The following is a 26,780-nucleotide window of genomic DNA, read 5'->3' as shown; positions in this document are numbered from 1 at the left end:
TTAGCTGGGCGTATTGGCACACACCTATAATCCCAGCCACTCAGGAAGCTGAGGCAGGAGAATCACTTGAGCCCAGAAGGTGGAGGTTGCAGTGAGCTGAGATTGTGCCACTGCACTCCAGCCTGGGCAACGGAGCAAGACTCTGTCTTCAAAAAAAAAAAAAGAAAGAAATGTAATTGCCATTGTAACAGTATTAAGAGGTGGGGCCTTGAAGAGGTGATCAGACCATGAGGGCTCCACCCTCATGGGAAGGATTGATGCCATTATACAAGGGTAAGATCCACCCCTTTTTCTCTCTCTTTGCCCTTTCGTCAATGACAAGCAAGACCTGCCCCCTCAAATGCCTGCACCTTGATACTAAACTACCCAGCCTCCAGAATGGTAATCCAGTAAATTTCTGTTCATTACAAATTACCCAAACTGTAGTATTCTGTTACAGCAGCACAAAATGGACTAAGACAGGAACTAATCCCGTTAATCAGGGCTCTACTCCTATGACCTAATCACCCCAACAAAGATCCTGCCTCCTAATACCATCACATTTATGATTTGATTTCAACATATGAATCTGTGGGGGACACAAATATTCAGGCTGTAGCACATACGACGCCACACCCAGCCCAGCCCACACTCCGAGTCACCTACACCTGCCTCTGTTGTTTCCCACAACACTTACCACCTTCTAACATGCCATGAAATCTACTTATTTGTTGTTTTCATTTATTGTATGTCTCATTAAAATGTAAGCTTCAAAAGGCAAGAATTCTTGTCTGTCTGGTTCATGGATATCAGCACTCCCATGAACAGTGCCTAGCCTACACTAGATACTTAACAAATACTTGCCGAATGAGTGAATTATAATTGAGGAATTACTTTTGTAATAATTACTCACCTTTTACCTAGGATGGAGGAGCTTGAAACTCCCAGCTTCTATAGAGATAAAGTGTTGTTTGATTGGGAAACCAGTCCTGGAAACCACACTGTAATTTATATATTTTATATTCAATAATTAAGTAATTATTTTTATAATATTCAATTCTCATGTTCCTTGCTATACTGTAAGCTCTACAAGGACAGGGGCGAGTACTCAGTAAATATTAGTTAACTGCATGAATGGAAGAGCAAAGTTAGGATGTAAGAAGTGCACTGCTGGCCGGGTGCAGTGGCTCACGCCTGTAATCCCAGCACTTTGGGAGGCCGAGGCAGGTGGATCACGTGAAGTCAGGAGTTTGAGATCAGCCTAACCAACATGGTGAAACCCTGTCTCTACTAAATACAAAAAATTAGCTGGGCGTGGTAGTGCATGCCTATAATCCCAGCTACTTCGGAGGCTGAGGAAGGAGAATCGATTTAACCCAGGAGGTGGAGGTTGCAGTGAGCTGAGATTGTGCCATTGTGTATTCCAGCCTGTACAACAAGGGTGAAAACTTCGTCTCAAAAAAAAAAAAAAGTGCACCGCTGGGCTACTTCTGCCACTCCATGGCAGCATGACTGCCCGTGTGGGACGACTGCAGGCCCAGCCCAACTCTGTATCCTCCCAACCACTACAGTATTGGCAGTGGTTTCTTTGCTAGAAATGCACTGCCAGCCTAAAGACCAGCCAGAAGTGCACTACTGGGCTAAATCTATTGTGTGCAAGGGTAACCTCCACCTGGACTGCTTGGATGCAGCTCTCTTCCCACTGGTGGCCACCGCAACACAGGTAACCCAAATAAAGCTGTTGATTCTGATAACCCCAAGCACAAAACATTGGAAACCCTTAGAACATGAGAGGTCTGAGCACATAGACTGGTTTCTGTTCCTGCCATGCAAATATTTAATCGCATGGATGTAGAGGGAAATGGATTTTACCTGTTACCAAGAACAGTTCCAAAGACTTCATAAAATTTTTCATTCTAAAAACAGATTACCTACTCCAGCTCTCTTTTGGTTAGAAAACAAAAGCAAATAAAAAATAAAAACAGATTACCTAAAAGACCATGACCATGAATAACTAGCAATAAACACTTAACAAGAGCCTATCTAGGTTCAGATCATAATTTTAGTCTGTAACTTCCTCATCAAGCTGCATTCGTTATTTACTAGGTTAGTTTAGCCTTTAATGGGTAGACTTGCTCCAAGAAAAAGGGCATATAAATAAATCAAACAACTGATTTTTGTAAGATGCATAAAGAACCAAATTTCACTTCTCAAAGTCAGTCTCACGTCTCACCTAGGATAGAGGAGCTTGAAACTCCCAACTTCCATGGAGGTAAAGTGCTGTTTGATTTGAGAAACCAGTCCTGAAAACCGTATCACAAAAGCACCTTTCCTCTCACATTCCCAACAGATGAATCCTATTACAGCCAGAAGAGCCCCAGCTACAACAAAACAGCTGCAACAACTGGCAAAAAACTAAAAACTAAAAAAAAAAAAAAAAAAAAAAGCTGTCATACATCTTTGAGACAATCAACAATGCAGACGACCATTTAAAGTGTGAAGGCCAAAAAGAGGGTGAGCAGCAATGTGGGCTTTGGAGAGCTTACAACCCTGCTGTGTGTCAAGATTAGTATCAATACAACCGATCATAGACCCAGCCTAACAGGCTTAACTTATTTGAGATTCAGATTCCTATCATGTAATCTGAGTAATGCCTTCATAGAAGTGATCGTAACATACAATCCAACAGGATCAAAGAACTAAGTCATTCTGAGAACCTCTACTGAAACCTGAGAAAAAGGGCCAGGGAGAAGCTGGAAGATAGATGGATGGATGAGAAAGGGAAGACAACGAAAACGGCTTAGCACGTTCTGGGCAAAAGAAATCTGTAGGAGGCCGGGCACGATGGCTCATGCCTGTAATCCCAGCACTTTGGGAGGACAAGGCCAGTGGATCACCTGAGGTCAGGAGTTCAAGACCAGCCTGGCCAATATAGAGAAACCCCGTCTCTACTAAAACTACAAAAATTAGTCAGGTATAGTGGTACACACCTGTAATCCCAGCTGCTTGGGAGAATGAGGCAAGAGAATCACTTGAACCCAGGAGGTGGAGATTGCAGTGAGCCGAGATCGCGTCACTGCACACTCAGCCTGGGTGACAGAGTGAAACTCTATCAAAAAAAAAAAAAAAAGACATCAAAGGAAGCCTCCACTACTAGCCTCCACCCTGTTACAGGTATGTTAACACAGTTTTTTGGTTTTTGTTGTTTTTTTTTTTGAGACGGAGTTTCATTCTTGTTGCCCAGGCTGAAGTGCAGTGGCAGGATCTTGGCTCACTGTAACCTCCCTGCCAGGTTCAAGCGATTCTCCTACCTCAGCCTCCTGAGTAGCTGGGATTAAAGGCATGTGCTACCACGCCCGGCTAATTTTGTATTTTTAGTAGAGATGGGGTTTCTCCATGTTGGTCAGGCTGGTCTTGAACTCCGAACCTCAGTGATCTGCCTGCCTCGTCCTCCCAAAGTGCTGGGATTACAGGCGTGAGCCACCACACCCAGCCTAACACAGCTTTTCTGAGGCACATCTCTGCTTTTGGTTTTAGACTTCAAGTTGTACTTTTGAAATAAAGGCTGTTTTTCTCATGGAACTATAAAAGTCTCACAAAATGTGACCCTCTGGGTGACATGTCTTAGGGTCAGACCACACATGTAACTACCAGCTCCACTCTGTGTGCTCGCTGTGTAACCTTAATCAAGTCACTCCACCTCTCTAACCTCTAGTTTATCCACAAAATGTGAAGCTTAAATGAAATACCGTATAAAGGGAGTCAATAAGTATTAGTTACCCCGGCAGAACTCGCTCTTCCACAGAAACCGCGGAAGATACCACAAGGACCGCCTGGCATGACCTGACGTCTGTACGGCATGCCATCCTGCGGCCTCAGAGGTAAGTGTCCTGTGCAATCACAGAGTGCACAGACAGCCAGGAAGCATCTCTAAGATGCCATCACTGCCCCTGAAGGGAGGGTCTTCTGCCTGAAGATAAAGTAGCCTTTTCCCTGCACAGATTCTCCAGAAGTTTCCACCAAGTGTACAGAGAAACCACTGCCAATACTATAGTTGTTGGGAGGATACAGACTTGGGCCTGGCCCACAGTCATCCCACATGGACAGTCATGTGTCAGTGGAGGGGCAAATTAAGGCCAGCTAAGAATTCACAGGTCTGATACAAACAGCTGACAGATGCAGCCTCTCAGCAGAAAACTTGCATTCTGGCTGGGTGTGGTGGCTCATGCCTGTAATCCAAGAACTTTGGGAGGCTGAGGCGGGTAGATCACTTGAGGTCTGGAGTTTGAGACCAGCCTGGCCAACATAGTGAAACCCTGTCTCTACTAAAACTACCAAAGTTAGCCGGCTGTGGTGGCGGGCACCTGTAATCCCAGCTACTTGGAAGGCTAAGGCAGGAGAATCGCTTGAACCCAGGAGGCGGAGGTTGCAGTATGCCTTGTGCAACTTCTGCCCTGTGCACACCCCGCCTGTGAGAGGTGCTCTTGGGCTCCCTCAGATGCCCACACAGAGCCGGGATCTAGCCACTACACTCTAGCCTGAACGACAGAACAAGACTGTGAATTTAAAAAAAAAAAAAAAAAAAGCTTGCATTCTACCACATGCCACCTTCATCCTCTTTTATGACAATTCCAGGGTTATGCCAATTTCACCAAATGCCTAAAAGGCAGTATTTGAAACTGCACCAATTTTTGCTATGAGGACAACCTCGGCGAGCACCCACAGAGCTCTGCCCTTGAGAGAGAGGCCCCCTGGGGCCACAGTGTGACCAGCCTGGGCTGACACTGCCATTCTTAGTATACTCCACTTAATTATTTAAGGCATGAGGCATTGTTTCCTTCTCAAGGCAAAGCTTTCAGAACATTTAAAATTCATGGGAGAAGCCAAGGAGTGGCTTTTTTTAGCTCCCTCCCTTGAAGCCAGTGATATGGCTTTCAATCAGGCTGTGGGATTCCAATTCCAGTTTTTCAGAATACTTCATCCTTGGTGAAGCAAGCCTGCTTTAAAAAAAAAAAAAAAAAAAAAAAAAACCGCACACAGTGGCTCACGCCTATAATCCCAACACTGTGGGAGGCCAGGGCAGGCAGATCATGAGGTCAGGAGATCGAGACCATCCTGGCTAACATGGTGAAACCCTGTCTCTACTAAAAATACAAAAAATTAGTTGGTTGTGGTGGCATACGCCTGTAGTCCCAGCTACTCAGAAGGCTGACGCAGCAGAATCGCTTGAACCCGGAAGGCAGAGGTTGCTGTGAGCCAAGATTGAGCCACTGCACTCCAGCCTGGTCGACAGAGCAAGACTCCGTCTCAAAAAAAAAAAAAAAAAAAAAAACAACCCTGACAGAAGAAAAGAAAAAGAGAGGACACTCTCACAAAGTCAAACTCAATTAACCAGCAGTTCTGTCTCACGGGAGTCACTTTAAATTTACTGAATCTGATTCTGTTGGTGCCAAAGAAAGATAGGAGCCCTAACCATCACTAGGAACACACTGGGTGAGGGTAAGACAGGACTCCTTCTACGAGATAAAGCTGTGCTCAAAACCCAGGCCTGGGGAGCCTAACTCAGCACTCTTCTCACCCAACTCCGTCCATATTATGGAACACAGCCCAGTGTCAGAGACCATCTAGGTGGGCAAGTGAGGGAGCTCACCCCCCCGCACCCCGAGTAAGATGTGAGGAAGACGGCCGGCTTAGTGGCTCACGTCTGTAATCCCAGCACTTGGGGAGGCCGAGGAGGGTGGATCACTTGAGGTCAGGAGTTTGAGACTAGCCTGGCCAACATGGCAAAACCTTGTCTCTACTAAAAATACAAAAATCAGCCAGGCATGGTGGTGTGCACCTGTAGTCCCAGCTACTTGGAAGGCTCAGGCAGGAGAATCACTTGAACCTGGGAGCTGGAGGTTGCAGTGAGCCAAGATCACACCACTGCACTCCAGCCTGGGCCTCGGCAACAAAGCAAGACTCTGTCTCAAAAAAAAAAAAAAAAGAAAAGAAAAGAAAAAAAAAGATGTGGGGAAGAGCTACCCACCACCCCGCAAGGCAATGTCATACGGAACAGTATTCTCACACCACAGAAGAGTAATTGAGGTCCCAAGACAAGCTGAGGGTGCACTCCCTAAGATGAAAATTAATGCGCTGTCTCCTGAGCCGCACCCCTGAGCCTCCACAGGGGCTTCATCACTCCCACAAAGCTCGGCCCTCAAGATATTCTCCCTGAGGACGAGGAAAACCCAGCAATGCTCAAAGCTGTTCACTCGTCAGAACAAGATTTGGACAAACCTTTTGGCGGCATCACAGGCTCTCTCCTCCCGCCTCTTGCCCTGTGCACACCCCAACTGTGAGAAGTGCTCTTAGGCTCCCTCAGATGCCCACACAGAGCCAAAGCTGGGCTCCCTCCCACTGATCTGAGCCCTGCCAGGTGGGTCGGCACAGAGCAAGCTCCCCACCACAAATGGCAGCTGGTAATCTACAGGGGGGTGGCTGTCTCCTCCCCGTGCCCTCACTGTCAGCTCAAGTTGTCCCTTCTCTAGGTTAAGTATGCCCAAGTCCTTTAAACAGGTGGTGCTAATCTCCTTTGGATCAAGGATCCCTTTGAAAATCTGATTTAAAAAAACTATGGACATCGTCCCCAGAAAAGCACACACTTATCTACCAATCTCCACAGGACAGGCAGGAGTGTTCAGAGACCCCACATCCCACATTAAGAACCCTTCCTTGAGATAGGATCTTGCTCTGTTGTCCAGGATGGAGTGCAGTGGTGCAATCATGGCTCACTGCAGCCTTGACCCTCCTGGGCTCAAGTAGTCCTCCTGCCTCAGTCTCCTGAGTAGCTGGGACTACACGTGCATGCCACCATGCCCAGCTGATTTAAAAAAGCAAACAAATAAACAAACAAACAAAAATGACTGGTAGGGAAGAAGTCTCACTATGTCACCCCAGGCTGATCTCGAACTTGTGGCTTCAAGCAATCCTCCCACCTTAGCCTCCCAAAGTGCTAGGTTTACAGGTGTGAGCCACTGCACCCAGCCAAGAACCCCGCCTTCTCATCATTCTCACAGAAACATGCCCAGATCCCTCCTGCTCTGCGTTCTCTCCTCCAAATGTCCTTCCACACATCTATACTCAGGGGACCTCTGGTACCCAAAACCAAACGCAGGGTTCTAGATGGGAGCAGGGCAGGCCCACTGCCTCCTTTCTTACAGTGCTTTCATACTTCACTAAGGTCTTCAGAGTTTTAGGCAGCATCCCGGCAATCACATCACCAGGGCTGACTCACAGGGAGCTCACCTTCCACTCGAAATCCCCAAGTCTCTCTCACACTCACAAAAGACCCGCCCCACTCCCCATGCTCAAGACATGAATAGGTGCCATCACTCTACCTTGGGAAGAGGCAGACACCACACTTTCCCTGCCACCCAGCATCACACAGGGTCCTCCCTGCTCTGGATATTCCCAAATCTGAGCCGGTCCTTCCCGCTCCCTATCCTCCCACACTCAGGGGAAATCCTTCTGGAAATGAGCAGGCCTCAGTACCCCTGGCCAGAACACTCCCTTCACTTTCATGGCTTACTGGAAACCAGTGAGTCCCTGAGGGCAACACTCCCGACCACCCCCCACATATGCAGAACAGAAAGGGAGGGGGAAGGGTATCCTGGTGGCCCCCATCATGCGGTTCCTGTGTGTCCTGGAGGCGAGGTCATTCAGCCACCTGCTCCCACCCACCTTTGCCTGCCTCCACGTTACTTTCTGCCATCCACCAAGTGCTTCAGCTCCTGGCCCAGCCTCCTCTTCCACCCACCACCTGTCACCATCCACAGGGATAACCCTCAACACCCTGGACTCAGTTCCTCAGCCTCTTTCACTCCAATGCCTCCTTCCCCATGCTCCTTTAGTGACCCTCACCCACAGCCATACCCTGGAATCCTCCATCACCCTAAAACATGAGCTGCAGATCCCTTGCTTCCCGCCCCCACTGCCCATCCTCCCAGCCCCCTGCACACACATTTCCCACCTTGCAGAGACCTCCAGGCCACTGATTTACTTCCCCTCTCCACTGGCCACCTCCTGGCCTGCCTTTCTTCCTGGGAGGGCTCATGCCCATCCCATGGTCTCTCATGGTTACCAATCCCCAGTGGATCCTGCCCCCGCCAAGCCTGGCTGAACCCCAGCCTGATGTCTTCTGCCATCTGCTTCCTTTACGCCCACACCCAAGCCACTGGGCAAGGTCAAAACAGGGTGGACAAGTTTCACTTTAAATTCATGTTCTCTGACCTCAAACTGTCACTCTGCAGTGGCCGGCAGGCCTGTGTTTCTCTGGTAGGCTTGCCGCTCATTCCCAGACAACAGTTTCACATCACCTTCTCCTCCAGCTTCCCACGCCCTGTCCCCCATTCCCGCTCTCTGCTGATGACCCTGCTTCATACTTCAGATGGGAAAGAGGAGCCACGATGGGAACTCTGTCTTCTCACCACACCAGTCCCGCCTGCATCTCCATCACGGTGGCCTCCTTCCCTGGTGCTCTGAACCACAGCCTCTCATCTTCTTAAGGCCTGGGCTGCTCTGCCCCCTGCCTTCAACCGGGTAGCGCTCCCCTCACACCTCGCCTGCTGCATCTCCTGCCTTCAATGCTTCTTTCTGCACCTGCAGCCTCTCATGCTATGGTTCTATTTCTCTGCTCCCTTAACAGTCAACTTCTTCAAAATGTGGTCTACACAACGCTGCTCCCCAGCCTCGCACTCACCTTCCAACCCACCTGGCTCCCGGACCCATCTCAACATGGATGGGGCTCAGCAGCGCTCAAACCAATGCCCAAACTCTCCTGCTTGGGACACTTCTCCACTGGCCACCCTGAGGCCACCACACCTCACTGGCCACTCCTCCTCTATCTTCTCTGCTGGTTCCTCCTCCTCTACGGCCACCTAAAGGATGGGTGTTGCATGCTCAGTCCTGAGCCCTCTCCCCTGCCTACCCTCCCTCCCTGGGTGACCTCACTAGAGTTTTCCCAGCTGACCTCTAAGCTGAGCCCCAGATTCATACAATTACCTGCCTCCTCCTCAGCTCCACCTCTACTCACCCCTTCAACCTGAACCTGCTGATGCTAAATTTGACTCCCACATCCCAATCCTAACTTGCTCCTCCTCCAGGCTTCCTCACATCTCCTAGTGGCATAACCCAAAAACCAAAGGGGTCTTCTTTATTCCCTCCCTCTCCCTCACCCCTAATGCCACATCTCATCCATCTGAAAGTTCTCACAAATCCATCTGCAAGCCTTCTGTAGAACCCACCCACTTCTGTCTCCTCTGCGACCTTCTCAGCCTCAGCCAGGAACTGCTTTGACCTGGAGACCTTCGATGGGTCTCTTTGCTTCCTTCAACTCTTGTCCCCTTCCACTGCATCCCCCACAGAGCAGCAGTGTGCTCTTCTTAAATCTGAAGAAGGATCATGCTGCAGCCGTACTAAAACCTTTCACTCTTATTCAATCATACTGCCCATCAAATAAAACTGCCAGTCCATGCCTCAGTTCAATTTCGTCCTCGCGTACGTCTTTCTTCAATCTGAGACAGGATGCCCTCCCCTCACTCGCTGCAATCCCGCCCTGCTGGTCTGACTTCAGTCTCTCAAACATTCCAGACATCTCCTTCCTACTTGCAGTCTTTGCACCTGTTCTTCCCTCCACCTACAACGCTCTGCTCCCTTTCTGCACATGTGGTTGCATCTTAAATGTCACCACCTCTTCAGAGGGGCATCTCACAACCACACATTCTAAAGTCGGTCTCAGCCTTGCTTCTTTCCCTCTGGCACTGAGCACAACCTGCAGTTATTTTATTTGTGGATCCATTTACAGGTTGTGTTTTCAGGGGAGGAGCCAGGGACAGGTGGAACTGTCTTCCTCACTAGAATGTAAATTCCACACAGAGAGGGATGGTGTCTGTTTTGCTCACCATTGATTACATGTTGAAATACTATTTTTGGTATATTGGATTAAAATGTTAATTTCACTTGTTTCTTGTCACTCTTTTAATGTGGATACTAGAAAACACATGGTTCTCCTATTTTCTTTCTTTCTTTTTCTTTTTTTTTTTTTTGAGACAGAGTCTCGCTCTGTCACCCAGACTGGACTGCAGTGGTGCGATCTCAGCTCACTGCAACCTCCGTCTCCCAGATTCAAGCGATCCTCCCACCTCAACCTCCCGAGGAGCTGGGACAGAAGGTGCATGCCACCATGCCTAGCTAGTTTTTGTTTTCGTTTTTGTAGAGATGGGGTTTCTACATGAACACCTAAGCTCAAGTGATCCACCTGCCTCGGCCTCCCAAAGTGCTGGGATTACAGGCATCAACCACCATGCCCAACCAGCTCTCCTATTTCTATTAGACAGAGCTGGTCTGGAAGGCCAAGGGTGGGGGAGTCACAGATTATAACAGATTATAACTTCATACGATAATTAAATGTTTTATGTGCTAAACAACATAGAGGGGCCTGGACCAAAAATATTCAGGGTACATACAAGACTGTTGGGTTCGGTTAGGTTATAGCAGGCTTGAAATATCAACTAATGAGGATGAAGCCATGAATCATCACTACTTAGCTTATGTCAAATATCCATGACATGTGCACATTTGAAGGCCAACATTCAGATGACAGAGGATGTGTTTCAACACAGTCATACAGCAAATATCCTGCTGCCCCTCCCAACTCCAATGAGTTCCCAAGCCACTGTGAATGACACACAGTCTAGACATTCTTCTCTGCATAAGACTTCATGCTCTCACCTTCAGCTTTCCCCTTCTCAAACTTAGTGAATGAGACTCAGTGACAGAAACTTGGATTTTGTTATGGTTTGATTTCTCTAACTTTGGGCTGCTGCTGGATTGAGTGGGCTGAGGGACAGTGATGTGTAGAAGCAATCAGCCCATATTCCCTGAGTTCCATGAGACACACATTAAGTCAGAGAGTGGGGAGGGACACAGATAAGCCACCCCCACACTGCCTCTGCCCTCCAGGTCAGCACATTAATGTTCGTTCCCTCCAAGAGATTATCCGCTCCCATGGAGCAAGAAAATCCACTTCTCACAGAGGTTAATAAACTTACAGATCTCATTACTCAAAGTGGTCATGCTGGTGAGAATTTTAATGCATTTTTCAGAAAGGGTCTGGAAGAATTATTAACAACAGAACAGTGACTGGCAACTCAGAGAAGTGAGGGTAAAGAGGTGACCGATGGAGACAGAGCAGGCTCCCCCTCCTCCCACATGGTGTGCCCAGGGCTGTGGATGGCAAAGCATTCCGAGTCTGATCAGGGTGGCTGTCCCTGTGCACCCACCTTCTGGGTCTGGGACTGCTTGCATCTGTTCTCACTTCCTGGTCGCTTGGCATGTTGGCACATCATCTACCAGTGGCCACTGGCACTTTTACAAAGTCACAGTCTTCAATCTTCAACTGGTCCCCGAAGGCTATTCCCTAGTCAGTATTTGTCTCAGCTCACTCCCCGCTCCAACCCTACAACCAGCTTTATCAACCCATTTTCCTTCTTGATCTACCCTCCAGTTCTCAATCAATCCCTTATCTCACACAGAGAAGAAAATGCCAGCTCAGCTGGGCGTGATGGCTCATGCCTGTAATCCCAGCACTTTGGGAGGCCGAGGCAGGCGGATCACCTGAGGTCAGGAGTTTGAGACCAGCCTGGCCAACATGGCGAAACCCCGTCTCTACTAAAAAAATACAAAAATTAACCGGGCATGGTGGTACACACCTGTAATCCCAGCTACTCGGGAGGCTAAGCAGGAGAACTGCTTGAACCCAGGAGGCGGAGGTTGCAGTGAGTTGAGATCATGCCACTGCACTCCAGCCTGGGTGACAGAGCAAGACACCGTTCACCCCCAGAAAAAGAAAATGCCAGCTGATCAAGCTCCCACACCCCTCTTCTGGCCACAGTCTCAAAATGCCTCTACACCTGCACCTTGCCTGGTGTCTGAGGATGTTGCACTCCTCTTCAGGTCTTCCTCTAGTTGCCTCCTTCCTCCAACCTCACTGCCTCTCATCCTTCTCTAAGATGCTCAATCTCCCCTTTTCTTTACCCTTAGACTCCCAACATCCTCAGCTTATGAAACAAACATCAATGGTCCTTCTACCCTGACTCACTTTCAAGCTACCTTCACCATCAGCTAGACTTCTCCACCTGCTCCTCACATACTCACTTCTTAAATGCATTTTGCCTGCAAATGGATTTGTGTTTTCACATTTGGCTGAGGCTTCTCTCAAACTCCCTCAGTGCCCTAATGCTCCTGCTCCCATAGGGGTACTTAACAGTCTCAATCCCCCCGCCTCCTCTTAGCTCTCTGAGCCCTCTGACCTTGTTGAGGATGCTCCCCTTTTCAGCCTTCTCTTTCCTGGCTTCTGCAACCCCTCTCTCCTCCAGCCTTCCTCTGAGTCTCATCACCTCTCAGTCTCATTCACCGGCTTATTTTCCTTCCCTCCAATTGCAGGCCTTGGCCAGAGTTCCATCTTTATCCTTCTTGACTTTCTTTCTCCTTAGGAGGTCAAATCCATCTTAGAGGTGATGGCTCCCAAATCTGTATCTCTGACTCTATCTGAACTGTTGAGTGTTAGAACTGAATTTATACTTGCTATGGATAGCCTGGACGAGTGGAATGTCACCATATCCACCCAAAACTAAACTCTCATTTTCCCCAAAAGAACCGCATCTCCTCTTACATTCCCAATCTGTCCACATCACCACTATCAGCCGCACAGCCTAGAAACATACACGTCAGTGGTAACTCAGCCTCTCCCATTCTCTCATGTTAACAACCAAGAGTGGAGTCCATCCACCACAGGACTCTAATGGGAGCTTTGGCCTCCAGAAAGTGCATCTTAAGAACAGGAATTCTGGGGCCAGGTGCGGGGGCTCACACGTGTAATCCTAGCACTTTGGGAGGCTGAGGCGGGCGGATCACAAGGTCAGAAGATCGAGACCATCCTGGCTAACATGGTGAAACCCCATCTCTACTAAAAATACAAAAAATTAGCTGGGCTTGGTGGCAGGCACCTATAGTCCCAGCTACTCGGGAGGCTGAGGCAGGAGAATGGCGTGAACCCAGGAAGCAGAGCTTGCAGTGAGCTGAGATCGCACGCCACTGCACTCCAGCCTGGGCTACAGAGCGAGACTCCGTCTCAAAAAAAATAATAATAATAAAAAAGAACAGGAATTTTGGTCAGGCACGGTGGCTCATGCCTGTAATCCCAACACTTTGGGAGGGCAAGGTGGGCAGATCACTTGAGGCTAGAAGTTCAAGACCAGCCTGGCCAACATGGCAAAACCCTGTCTCTACTAAAAATACAAAAAAAAAAAAAAAAAAATAGCCAGGTGTGGTGGTGCATTCCTGTAGTCCCAGCTACTCAGGGGACTGAGGTAGCAGGATCGCTTGAACCTGGGAGGCGGAGGTTGCATCGAGCCGAGATTGCGCCACTGCACTGCAGCCTGGATGACAGAGCAAGACTCTGTCTCAACAACAAAAAAGAAAGTGAATTTTGCTCTCAGATATGCCCAAGCTTGGTTTCCAACTCTGACATGTCCTGACCGACAGCTTTGGTAGGCTACTGAATCTCTTAAACCCAGTTTCTTCAACTATGAAAATTTGGACACTTGTCTAAATGTCCATCAATGATAGACTAGATTAAGAAAATGTGGCACATATATACCATGGAATACTATGCAGCCATAAAAAAGGATGAGTTCATGTCCTTTGTAGGGACATGGATGAAGCTGGAAACCATCATTCTCAGCAAACTATTGCAAGGACAGAAAACCAAACACCGCATGTTCTCACTCATAGGTGGGAACTGAACAATGAGAACACTTGGACACAGGAAGGGGATAATCACACACTGGGGCCTGTTGTGGGGTGGGTGTAGGGGGGAGGGATAGCCTTAGGAGATATACCTAATGTAAATGACGAGTTAATGGGTGCAGCACACCAACATGGCACATGTATACATATGTAACAAAGCTGCACGTTGTGCACATGTACCCTAGAACTTAAAAGTATAGTAAAAAAAAAAAAAAAAAAAAAAGAGAAAATGGGGAGGTTGTTGTGAGACTTAAATGAGATATTGCATAGACAGCACTCTCCATAGTGACTCCAACCTACCATTAAATGATAGCTTAATTGTGTCCTCATTTAGCAACTATATATGAAAGAACTGTGAGGCGGGAGGATTGCTCAGGAGATCAAGACCAGCCTGGGCAACACAGTGCAACCCTATCTCTACAAAACATAAAAAATTAGCTGTGCATGGGCTGGGTGTGGCGGCTCATGCTTGTAATGCCAGCACTTTGGGAGGCTGAGGCAGGCGGATCACGAGGTCAGGAGATCGAGACCAGCCTGGCTAACACTGTGAAACCCCATCTCTACTAAAAACACAAAAATTAGCCGGGCGCGGTGGCAGGCGCCTGTAGTCAGTCCCAGCTACTCGGGAGGCTAAGGCAGGAGAATGGCGTGAACCCGAGAGGCGGAGCTTGCAGTGAGCTGAGATCGCGCCACTGCACTCTAGCCTGGGCGACAGAGTGAGAGTCTGTGTCAAAAAAAAAAAAAAAAAAAAAAAAAAAAATTCCTAAAACAAGCATTATTCTTCCTTCAAAACTGAAAATGTTCCCTTACTGCCTACAGACCGAAGTCCATACATTATAGTGCGTTCCTGCCTCCCACCCCAAGTCACCTCTTCCTCTCCAAGTCCACTGCTTGATGCCCAGGTCAGGCCTCATTCTTCGACACCAGGACAATCTGTTCCCCTGACCTCCAGCCTCACCTATAGCTGGCTCCCTGCCACTCACAGGATTAAGTCCCAACACCTTAACCCAAAGGTCTCTCCTTCATGCCTATACCTTCCCAAGCCCTTCTCCACATTCACCTTCTTCTCCACATTCTTTTGCATCTCCATGCCTATTATTAATAGCTAATGTGAATCAACATGGGTGTTTAATCCTTACAACAACCCTACAACACTGGTATAATACTATTATTATTCTTATTTCACAGATGAAGAAATGGAATCTCAAAGAAGATCAGTACATTGCTCCAGTCACACAGGCAGTGAATGGCCAGACAAAGACTGGGTCCAGGGTCCCTGTTCTTGAGCCCCATACTTTACTACTTCCCTTGGGCAACCCTCTGCCTAAATGCCCTGTTCCTCATTTGGTCTGCCTGAGAAACTCCTCTTTATCCTTCAAGACTTAGCTTGGATGTCACCCCCTTCAGGAAGTCTTCTCTAACTTCTTACAGAGTTAAGCATGTATCCATGTTCATATTTCAATAACAGACTTATCTCATTGCCCTAATTACCTGCTCACCAGCCATCTCCCTCAGGAAGGCAGGGACTCTGTCTTATGACCTGTCTTCCTTGTGTCTAGCCCAGAGAAGGTGCTCAACATTCAGGTGACGGTCATTGGCCAAAGGAGCAAGAAAGGTAAGAGCTGATGAACCGATGAAGGGTGATCAAAAAGGAATTCAGATCCATGTAAGGATGGGAGTCCAGAGACATACAGGGACCCTGAAACTACTGACTAGTCCACACGGCCCCTGGTACAACATCCCCCAATGCCCATCCATTGGGCAGTGTTTACTTCATGTCCAACTTCTCCACTAGCCTGTAAGCATCCTAGAGCCACTGATGTCCATCATTGTGTTCCGAGCACCCACGGCAATGCTTGACACAGGTAGGTCACTGTTGAATGAATGAGTGAATGCATATACAAATAATCAGTGAAGGGCTCCCTGACCGGCAACACAAATCCCTAGTCTGATGCCACTTTGTCCACACTTGCACCTCCCTGTAAAAGCAACTGGTTGGCAGACTGGCTTTCTTGTTGATATACATGGGTCAGCTCACTCTCCTGGCCTTCACAATCCTCTGGCTGCTGACATTCCTCCACCCACACCACCTGAGAGGCTTAGCAACATGAGGCAATATTTCACAGGGCAAGTCTCAGATTGCCTGAGTCACCTGATGACTGGAAGCCAACTCTGGCACTGCTCAGGACTGGGAGCAGAGTGACTGGGTAGTCTCGAAGGCAGCTGCACAGAGTGGCTGAAGACTCAGACAATGCCCAAGGGGATTAAGGATGAGGGAATGGAGGCACATGTCATCCCCAACCACCTAATTCCACCGGGTGCCCAAAGGGCTAACTTCTCACCCAAAGAAGAAATGATGGCAGTGGTAATGATAATGATGATAAACTTGACCACCATTTATTGAGTATTTATGTGTCCAGCACTGTACTAAATGCTTTATACACATTTTCTATTTAATCACCTCAATCATTTACTAGATGAGGACAGTGAAGCTTAGAGAGAGAAAATATCTCATCTAAGCTCACACAGCCAGTGAGGGTGAGGAGGGCTGGGGCTTGAGCTGTATGTGTTTAACCATCCTTCCCAGCCCCCACAACCAACAGTACTCCATGACAATGCACTCTCCACTGAGACAGCTGAGTCTACGCTCAGTCCACATGGAGTTAGAGAGCTCTTCCTCATACCAAGTGAGCTGAAATGTGCCTTGATGCCACCTCCACTGGGAGCTACTTTTCCTTGTCTTTGGAGCATCCTGGAAGAGGCTCCATTCCTCTTCCCCATGAGGACCCTCTCTGTCACCAGCTCCTGCAGGACACAAGCCAAAACAACTCTCCTTTTTTCCCCTTATCTAAAAACTCCAATTAAAAGCTTTCCCAATTAGAGACCCCAAAAGGGATCCATTGCCCAGGCAGTGGGGTCTGCAATATTCCTCACTCACCAGGTCCCTGTGGACACCGCCCACCCCATAACCCATAGACAAGATTACCCCCAGAGCAAAAGGAGGACTAAAGGCAGACTGGACTCAGCCTGTCCCTCACTGGTGATCTAAACAGAGATTTCCCCAGGCAAGGCAAAGAAAGGGGCCACCTAGAGCCCCTGCATAGCTGGGACTCGCCTTCACTTCAGCCCTCCTTTGACTGGGAGCTACTTGTATACTCAGGGCTTCTTTTTAATACATGGCTCTTAGCCTGACTCTTGTGGCTGGTGGTAAAGCCTTATCCTAAGCTTGTCTGCACAGGGGTGGGGACTCTACCATCTCCAATTCCTCAGAGGAATAATAATAAGACTATCAACCAGGCTTATGAATAAAAATTTTTTTAAAAAATCTCTCTAGTCTTTGACAAATGTCTAAATGTGTTCCCCACAAGCGTATTTTTATTCTAACAAGCTAATTTGAAATATAATTTAAATAAATTCTACCAGAATGATACCATATGACTAACAGCACTCTGGTGGCAGAACTACTGGAGTCTTCATCATGCATTCAGAGGCTCCCATCCTGCCGCTCTTCCCACACAAAACGCACCCCGCTAGGAAACTGGATCATGATGCCAGCTCTCACCTCCAAACCTATAAATACGACTTGGGGGCAGCCTGTGTGCACAATACCTAGAAAATGCAGACACATAACAAGCAGTGCTTAAAAGACCAGTGGATCAAAACCAATGCAAATTAGAAGCTTTTTGCCCCAATTCCTCACAATGCTTCTTTTTGCTCAATTTATTTTCACCCTGGGGGGAAAAAAACAAAGTCTAATTCTCAAGATCTATAAAGTCAGGACTTCATACACCACAGATTTCTAACACTCAGAAAAATGTCTTTTCTCTATTGTAAATATGCTATTTGACTGCTGCTCACATTTGACAAAGGTGAAAAAAGTTTTTCTTGTCAAATGGAAAAGGGGTCCATGCCCTCAGCCCCACCCCATGCACCAAAGGGAAGTTCTTTTTCCAAAGGTTTTAGATGTTTGTGCAGGCTGTGGCGACATTTCAGTGGATTTGCCCAGGGTTTATTATTTTTTTTTTTTTTTTTTTTTTTTTTTTTTTTTGAGACGGAGTCTCGCGCTGTGTCACCCAGGCTGGAGTGCAGTGGCGCGATCTCGGCTCACTGCAAGCTCCGCCTCCCAGGTTCAGGCCATTCTCCTGCCTCAGCCTCCAAGTAGCTGGGACTACAGGCGCCCGCCACCACGCCCGGCTAGTTTTTTGTATTTTTAGTAGAGACGGGGTTTCACCATGTTAGCCAGGATGGTCTCGATCTCCTGACCTCGTGATCCGCCCGCCTCGGCCTCCCAAAGTGCTGGGATTACAGGCTTGAGCCACCGCGCCCGGCCCAGGGTTTATTATTTTTAAAACATTTTAAATTTCCCTTCATACTAAAGCAGGAAATATAATGTCCTTCCTTTGGTATACATCCCTGCCAACCAGCTCACTGGGGGAATTCTCTTTGAAGGAGGGGGTGTGATATATACCAAAGAGCCATCGAAGCAAAAGGGGGCCTTCGAGGTATGGTCATGGGTGCTTTCTGCTTGCAAAGAACCTTCTCATCCAAGTCTTAAAGCAGAATTACTCTGCCCTGATATTTCCAAACAAGGAGAAACAATCTGAGCAGCTGGGTCTCGGTCCACCAACCACCCTTAGCAACAATGATGAATCCTTGATGTTCTTACCAAGATTCACTAAGTAGCCATGACTCACCCAAATTACACAGGCACCGCAAATTACCCAATGTTAATTATGATCTTGGTCTCCTCTACCATTTCTTTCCTTCAGGAATTCATTTTAAGCAAACAACTGCTTTAAGAAATTGTTAATATGTCTTAAAAAAAAAAAAAAAAAAAAGAAAAAAAGAAGGAAAAAGAGCCTGTCTTGTTCCAGAAAGGATTTAAATAGGTTTACAAAGATGTATAAGATTAGCAAAATGACAAATTAGAAGTAGGTGTGTATTTAAATGATGAGGCATTTTTATAGTTATTGGCATGTAAAGATGTCCACTAAAGATATTTTAAGTTGGAAAAATTATGTTACAAAACAGATGTATAAAATGATTGCATTTTGTTAAAAATAGACTTGCTCTATGTAGACATACATCTAGACACACACAGACATATATACGTGGAAAAAAGTACAAAGGCAGACATTGAAATGCTGATGGAGGTTATCCCTAAGACGTGGGATGACAAGTAATTTTCACTTCCTTCTTTATGCTGTTATTTTTCAGTATAAACATGTAGTTTTTTTATAATTAGAAAAAAGCAAAGTTATTTTCCTTTGGTTTTAAAAAAGAAAAAAAAAGTGGTAGATGGCCAGGCACAGTGGCTCATGCCTGTAATCCCAGCACTTTGGGAGGCTGAGGTGGGCAGATCATGAGGTCAGGAGATCGAGACCATCCTGGCTAACAGGGTGAAATCCCATTTCTACTAAAAATACAAAAAATTAGCCGGGCGTTGTGGCAGGTGCCTGTAGTCCCAACTATTCGGGAGGCTGAGGCAGGAGAATCACTTGAACCCAAGAGGCGGAGGATGCAGTGAGCCAAAATCGCACCATTGCACTCCAGCCTGGGCAACAGAGTGAGACTCCGTCTCAAAAAAAATTAAAAAAAAAAAGTGGTAGATGATAAAGGGTAAAGACAAAACAAGGGTAGGGCCATCACACTGAGCTAGAAATAAAGGTAATGGATGAGGTCTGATAAATCTGCTAAGGGTCACCACACATTTAACTCTTAAGTTCCTCAGGAGCCATTCCAGAAAAGAAACCTAATAATTTACACTAATCGCTGAGTCTATTAGACAAAAATAAACTATGTGCTCTGCTCAGTGTCCTCCTCCAGGGAACTGCGCGAGCAGCAAACATGCCTCTATTCTTTCCTAACAACCCTCGGACCAGAAACTTCAGGGCAGTTTCCAACAAGAATGATGGCATCTTCCCAAAGTAAAAGTCAACCCAAAGACTGGTCTGGCCATTGCTACCTCCCTGACCTCTTCACCTTCATGCTCTCTCTAGCTCGCTCTGCTCCAGCCATACTAGCTTCCTCATTATTTCTTGAAAAAGCCAGGCATGCCCCTGCCTCAGGGCCTTTACACCTGCTGTTCACACTATTCACACTGAATAGAATATTCACAGTATTCACACTGCCAGAAACACCTCCCTTAGACACCTCCACGGCTCACTCTCCTCCTTCTTTCAGCTCTTTAATGCCTCCTTCTCAGTGAAGTCTTCTAACTGGATCCCCATCTAAAATCTCTATCCCACTGCAACATCCTCTAGTCCCCTTCGTTATCCTATTGCTATCTAATAAACCGTGTATTTTACTAAAAAAACAACAACAAAGCAAGTCAACCAAAAGAGAATATTCATTCACACCTATTTATACACTCATTCAATATCTACTTATTTAGTGCCTACTCCATTCCAAATTCTGTGTATTCTTCCAATTCGGACAGTAAGGAGGATGGTTGTGTAACTATCAGTGTGCCACAGCATCTGTCCTCCCCACAATGTACCACAGCATCTTTCCTCAATTCCCCAAATAGATGAGCACCCCTCCACCACCACCTGTGACACCCAATGGATTATAACATTGTGTTTACTCTCACAGCATTTCACATATAAAGCTGGTCCTTGTGTATGTAGTTTATCTCCCTTTCTAAAATATAAACTCCCCAAGGGCAGGAACTAACTAGTGGGTTTGCTCATCTCTGGATCCCCACAGCACTTGCCAACCGCCTTACCAATGTACGGACAGAAGGAACATTAGAAAGTGAAGTTTAACAAACCCACAGGACCAAGAGAAGACAAACTCACCTCAACATATCTGAGAGACTATGTCTACTGTAGTCAACTCACACCCCAAAGAACAGCCCTATAATTTGTTGGGACTACAGAGTCTGGTGTGATTCAGGAGGAATGGAAAATTAAAGAAGAAGGAATGAATGAACATCAAAAGAAAGTTAATCGGTATAGACTACCAAAAGGCAGCCCAAGGTGTTAGATAACCAAGATTGTGGCACCCGTACATGGCAAGGTAATCTTGGCTGAACAAAATAAATGAGTGTAAAATGAAGCCAAACAGCAATACAGTAGATCTTATTTGTAAACACTGACAAAATCAGCTAAAAGTCACAACAGTAGACAAGCTGGCTTTTCCGTTAGTCTTTTGCAGGAGAGTAAAAAGGTAATTTACAACCCCAGTACTCAAATGACAGCAGACAGCCCGAAAATTAACCCATGTCACAATAAAAGCTAACTGGTTTGCTTTAGTGTTAAAACTGCATCCAAACGTGATCTCTTTCTCTCTTGTCCCTTGCAACTCCCAATTAAGCAAGCTATACAAAAGTTAACCCCCAAATTATCACAACTTCCATCCAAGCAAGGCTGCCGACAACATTCAAGCATTAACTCAATCAAAAATTATTTACTGGAGGCCTATTTGGTGCCAGGCACTGTGCTAGGTGTTGGAATACACACGTGAAAAAGATAAGGCCCTATCCTTTTGGGATGCTACTGGGGGAAGACAGATTATAAATAAGTAAATAACACCTGCATGCTTATTGGCATGCTGTGGTGAGCAATTATAGGAAACAAAGGTAAGGCTGGGGCCAAGCACTTTGGGAGGCTGAGGTGGGCAGATCACTTGAGGCCAAGAGTTCAAGACCAACCAGGCCAACATGGTAAAACCCCATCTCTACTAAAAATACAAAAGAATTAGCTGGGTATGGCCAGGCACGGTGGCTCACGCCTGTAATCCCAGCACTTTGGGAGGCTGAGGCGGGCAGATCTTGAGGTCAGGAGATGGAGACCATCCTGGATAACACAGTGAAACCCTGTCTCTACTAAAAATACAAAAAAGTAGCTGGTGTGGTGGCAGGCGCCTGTAGTCTGAGGCAGGACAATGGTGTGAATCCAGGAGGTGGAGCTTGCAGTGAGTCGAGATCCCGCCACTGCACTCCAGCCTGGGCAACAGAGTGAGACTCTGTCTCAAAAAACAACAACCGGGCACGGTGGCTCAAGCCTGTAATCCCAGCACTTTGGGAGGCCGAGACGGGCGGATCACGAGGTCAGGAGATCCAGACCATCCTGGCTAACACGGTGAAACCCTGTTTCTACTAAAAAATACAAAAAACTAGCCAGGCAAGGTGGCGGGCGCCTGTAGTCCCAGCTACTCAGGAGGCTGAGGCAGGAGAATGGCGGGAACCCGGGAGGCGGAGGTTGCAGTGAGCTGAGATCTGGCCACTGCGCTCCAGTAGCCTGGGCAACAGAGCGAGACTCTGTCTCAAAAAAAATAAACAACAAAAACAACAACAACAACAACAAAAGAATTAGCTGGGTGTGATGGCACATGCCTATAATCCCAGCTACTCAGGAAGCTGAGGCATGAGAATCATTTGAACCCAGGAGGCAGAGGTTGCAGTGAGCAGAGATCACACCACGGCACTCCAGCCTGGGTGACACAGGGAGACGCTGTCTCAAAAAAAAAAAAAAAAGAAAAAGAAAAAAGAAAAAAAAGTGGGGCTGGGTTAAAGAGTTCTGGAGGTGAGTGCTCTAGACAGGATGGCAGGAAAGACCCTGAACGGGTGACCCTGAGGCCAAAGTCTGAAAGGAAAGAGGAAAGTAAGAGAATTCCAGGCAGAGGAAACAGCAAGTGCAAGGATCTCAGGTAGGGCAAGAAAAGGGAAGGAGATCTATGTTAGCAGAACACAGTGAGGGACATAGTAGCATGGCAGGGGGAGCTGAGCCAGTGCCTGGTCAGCAGGAGGTATTTAAAAAGAGGAATTACATGAGCTGATTTATGACTTTAAAAGCTGGTCACTTAGGCTCCTGTGTGAAAAATGGACTGCAGACAACCCAGAGTGGATACTGGGGGGCCTGTTAGGAAGGAGGTGATGGTGGCTAGAGTGGGAACTATGGCTATGGGGCGAGGTGAATGCACTCCAGATATATCCTGGAAGTAGAACACACAAGAGACTGAGAACCTGCATGTGAGAGGTGGGGAAGAGGACTCAAGGATGACTCTTGGCAAATGAGTGCGTGGTAGGGCCACTGACTGGGATGGGGAAGATGGAAGGAAGGTGAGAATTGGAAGGCATATCAAGAGCTCCATGTATGGACAAGAGTCAGAAGCTCCAAAAAAGATTTGAGCTAGAAATTAAAGCATGGGCATCATGGGCATATAGATGGCATTTGAAGCCATGGGAGAGTGGGGAGGAGTTGGGGGTGGGACAGTATTACCTAGGAAGACAGTGTGGACAGAGAAAAGGAACCAGGACCAGTCCCTGGGCAACCCGATGATTAGGAGTAAGAAGAAAAGCAGGAAACAGTGGGGCCAGAGGAGCTGAGAGGGGTGTTGTTTTGAGGAGAGGGAGTGGTCATTTGTGAGGAATGCTGCTGAGAGAGACGTGAAGTGAGGTGAGGCAGATATCTGGCAGCCCCCTGGCTACCCAAGACCCTGTTTTGGTGCAGAGGTGAGGCAGAAGCCAGACTGTAGAGTGTGGAGAGTGAACAAATGGCAGGAGAAAGTGAATGGAGCCAGTGGGTTTGGACGTATCTTTTGAGGTGTTTTCAGGTGAAGAAGAGCAAAGAAGTGAAACAGGAGAGGGATGTAGGAGGGAGGGAGAGCTCCTTTTTAAGATGAGAGAAACTAAAGCTATGCTATCCAATATGGTGGCCACTGGCTACATGTGGCTATTTAAATTTAGATTAAGTTAAAAATTCAGGTCCTCAGTCTCAACAACCACATTTCAAGTGTCCAATAACCACATGTGCTGGTGGCTGCCACGCAGATACAAAACATTTCCAGCAGTGCAGAAAGTTCTGTTGGACAGATGTATGCTCCTATACTGATGGAGAAGACCCCAGAGAGAAAAGTGGTTAGGAAGGAGAGAAAGGAGGTTAGGAAGGAGAGAAAAGATGGGAAGAGGAAGGGATGGAATGGACGCTACTCCAGAAGATGGGACCTCTAGTAGGAAGAGATGAGGTACTGGCCATCCAGCACAGCAGGCAGGTAGGAGAAGGTAGCAGCAGCTGCATACTAGACTAGGTGGCGGCAAAATGAAGACATTCCCTTGGTCAAAAGTGCCTATCTTGTCAATCGAAAGGGAAGCCAGGGGTGTGCATAGGAAGGGGAGAGGTCTGGAAAGGGGAACAGGTATGAAATAGTTGCCTTAGGGAGTAGGAACACAAACTCACTGGAGACCACACTTAACACAGAACATGTCGCAGAAGAGAAGTAGGAAATGGTAGTGAACATTTGAAGGAGAAGAAGCATCTCAAGTGGCGGGGGGGAGGTAAACTCAGTTTGGTTTTTTTCCCCTTAAATCCTAGTACTGTCTACACAGCAGAACCATGACAAAGCTGTAGGATTCCAGCAAGGTTTCCTACTAGCTGCCCTTTCAAAAAGTTCTTCCCCCTCCATCCTACACAACTCTCAGAAAGGATGACATTGGTTCTATTTTCAGTTAAAACGGCTCCCTCCACTCTCCTGTCTGAACTGCTTCCCCAGCCCTTAGCTGCATCTCAATTTATGACCATGGTTTGTATTTTCACATAAATAATAGAAGACATGGATCTATTAAAAATGGCAGAGGTAGGTAGGAGTTACAAACCAGCCTTCACCTACAAGAAGTAAGTAATATATACACTTATTGGATGATGTTAAAATTACATGAAAGACATATTCTGTGTTTAAACAAAATCCCCAAGCGTCTCCTCCCTGCTTCTCCACAAAAATTATTTTTTCACATTTTCTTTAAGGTTTTATAAGTAAACATTTTCATTTCCACAGAACTATTTGATCTCAACCACAGAGTTTCAGTATTTGTTTTTGATCACACAAGTATGATGGATTGGTTTTGTGTTGGTCAGGGGGAGGGAGGGCCAGAGAGAGAGTTAAAATTACCGGATCCCTTTTATCTTCCATCCTGAGACCTTACATTTGCCAACTCCTTTTTCCCTGTACATTTTTTTAAAGTATGAAATCTGAGAACCTCAAAGGCTCCCACTGCTCAAAGATCAGCCTTTTCACAGTTCACTGAAGACTCACTGGAAATGTTACAGAAATACGGCCTGCCAGCTTGGGTGCCTCTGGGTAAAATCACCTACAGTTGCTGTTCATGTGAAATCTCCTCAATGTAAGCAAACTTCTTCAGCTCTCACTGCCCATCTCGCTTCCTCCTCTCTGTCACCCACCTCTGTCATGTCCAGTTCATGTTGGCCCACAGCCCTCATACTTCCATTCCTCAAAATTCCTCTTGGCCTGCCTCTGATCCCCTCACACACTCTGCAGCTCCCATGGCTAAGGCTTACCAGGCAAAATGACTCCAGAAACTTACCTGGAGTATGGTGCAAGAAAGCTACAGACCCAGGGGGGCTGAGCCAGGGCACCAGGATAATCTTGCTCCTTACACTTCACTCTTGCCTTCCCAGGCCCCACCCATCCCAAACAGGAAAGCAAGATCTCTAGACCCTCAGAGCAGAAGCATTTGAGTCCTGCGAAGGGCTGCTGGAAGAATGCTGGGCTCAGCAGCAGGGAATAGAGAGATTTAGGAACTCTGGTTCACTTGCCCACCTCCATGCCCACATGTCAGGCAGTGGCCTTGCCACTGCCGACTAAGTGTCCTCCTGCTACACAAATGCTCATCAGCTACACAGCCTGGGGGAAGTCACCGAACTACTTTGGGCCTCAGTTTCCTCATCTGTAAAGTGGGCATAAGTGTCCCCTGAATACGTATGGCAAACCATCAACGTGTGCCCAAATAGGGTGAGCAGATGTAAGGAGTTATTGTGCTATTAGCACAGTGGCTCCTAGACTCACAGAGCCTACTGCTCGGAGAGAGCTTAAATTACTTTACATACTCAGAAGCATTAGTCACTTCGACAGAGTATTTCAACTTCCCTCCTGAGCATCTACTCAGTTGTTTCAAAGACTGAAGCCTCACCTAGGTTCCTTATAGACTTGCATCATCTTCAGCATCTCAAAGCAGATCCAAAGTCCACTATTCCTACGCTGAAGGTTTATTATTATTTGATTATTTCCAGGAAAACTTCGATTTATATTTTGCTTGTAATAAATCCAAACGTGGAGAACGACAAACTGCTTAGACTTACACAGGCCCTGGAGTTGATCGTTCCCAGGGGCGAAGAGACCGCGGAATGGCCGCGGCAGGAGGCCGGCCAGGGCACCGGTCCCCGTCAGGTGCCCCCGCGCCCAGGCTGTATGGGAGGGGAAGGGCCATGGGCTCCGCGCCCAGGCCAGGGTGCCCCTGCCGCGTGTCCGAGCGCCCCGGCGGAAGGCGCGGGTCAGGTGGCCCCAGGCTCCCGGGCGCCGAGTGTGCGCTCGCTCCGGCTTGGGGAGGCGGGGGCCGGCCCGCCCGGAGGCTCCGAGCCCGGGGACGCGAGCCGCGGCCCCGCAGTCCCTCCGGAGGGGCGCGCGGACAGCGCGCGGCGCGGGCTCACTCACCCCATCTCCGGCGCTGCTCCGGCGGCCGCTCCGACGGGGCCTTTCGCGCTCGCTCTCCGCCCGCTAGAGAGCCGCTCCCCGCGCGGCACATGCGGCGGCCCGTGCGCGCCCGGCTCAGCCCCGGCGCCGCTCCATTCCGCAGGGCTGCGCGGCTGCCACTGCTGCCGCTGCCGCTGCCGCCGCCGCCACCGCCGCCACCGCCGCCAGGCGCGGGCGGGCGGGGGCTGGGCCACCGCGGGCTGGGCGGCCGCGCTGGGGCGGTGCCCGCCCCGCCCTTCCCGCCCGGCTCCTTACGTAACCTCGTGGCCCCCGGGCCGCGGCAGCGAGCCAAGAGGCGGGGGGCACAGCAGTGTGTGCGCCGTCCCCCGCGCCGCCGCGCAGTCGCCGCTTTTCTCCCGGGCCACCCAGTCCTCGGTGACGGCCCCGCGTTGGCGCGCCCCCGCCCCACGCCGACCCGGGGGCCTGGCGCAGTGCCACCAACATCCTGCCTGATGGACGTAAGT

General features: G+C 48.1%; 1 protein-coding gene across 2 annotated transcripts in view; it reads right to left on the bottom strand.

The window, feature by feature from the left end:
• HOMER2 (homer scaffold protein 2) overlaps positions 1-26,486 on the bottom strand; it is a 99,005-nt gene extending 72,519 nt beyond the window's left edge. For both annotated transcript variants that reach the window (XM_025392963.1, XM_025392964.1), the window contains exon 1: positions 26,278-26,486. In XM_025392963.1, the coding sequence (XP_025248748.1) occupies positions 26,278-26,282 (5 nt within the window). In that variant the 5' untranslated portion in view covers positions 26,283-26,486. The remainder of the gene's footprint in view (positions 1-26,277) is intronic.
• Between the last annotated feature and the right edge of the window lie 294 nt (positions 26,487-26,780).

Source organism: Theropithecus gelada, chromosome 7b (genome assembly GCF_003255815.1).
Source record: "Theropithecus gelada isolate Dixy chromosome 7b, Tgel_1.0, whole genome shotgun sequence".
In the NCBI taxonomy this organism is placed as follows: Eukaryota; Metazoa; Chordata; class Mammalia; order Primates; family Cercopithecidae; genus Theropithecus; species Theropithecus gelada.
This window is presented reverse-complemented; position numbering and strand designations above follow the sequence as displayed.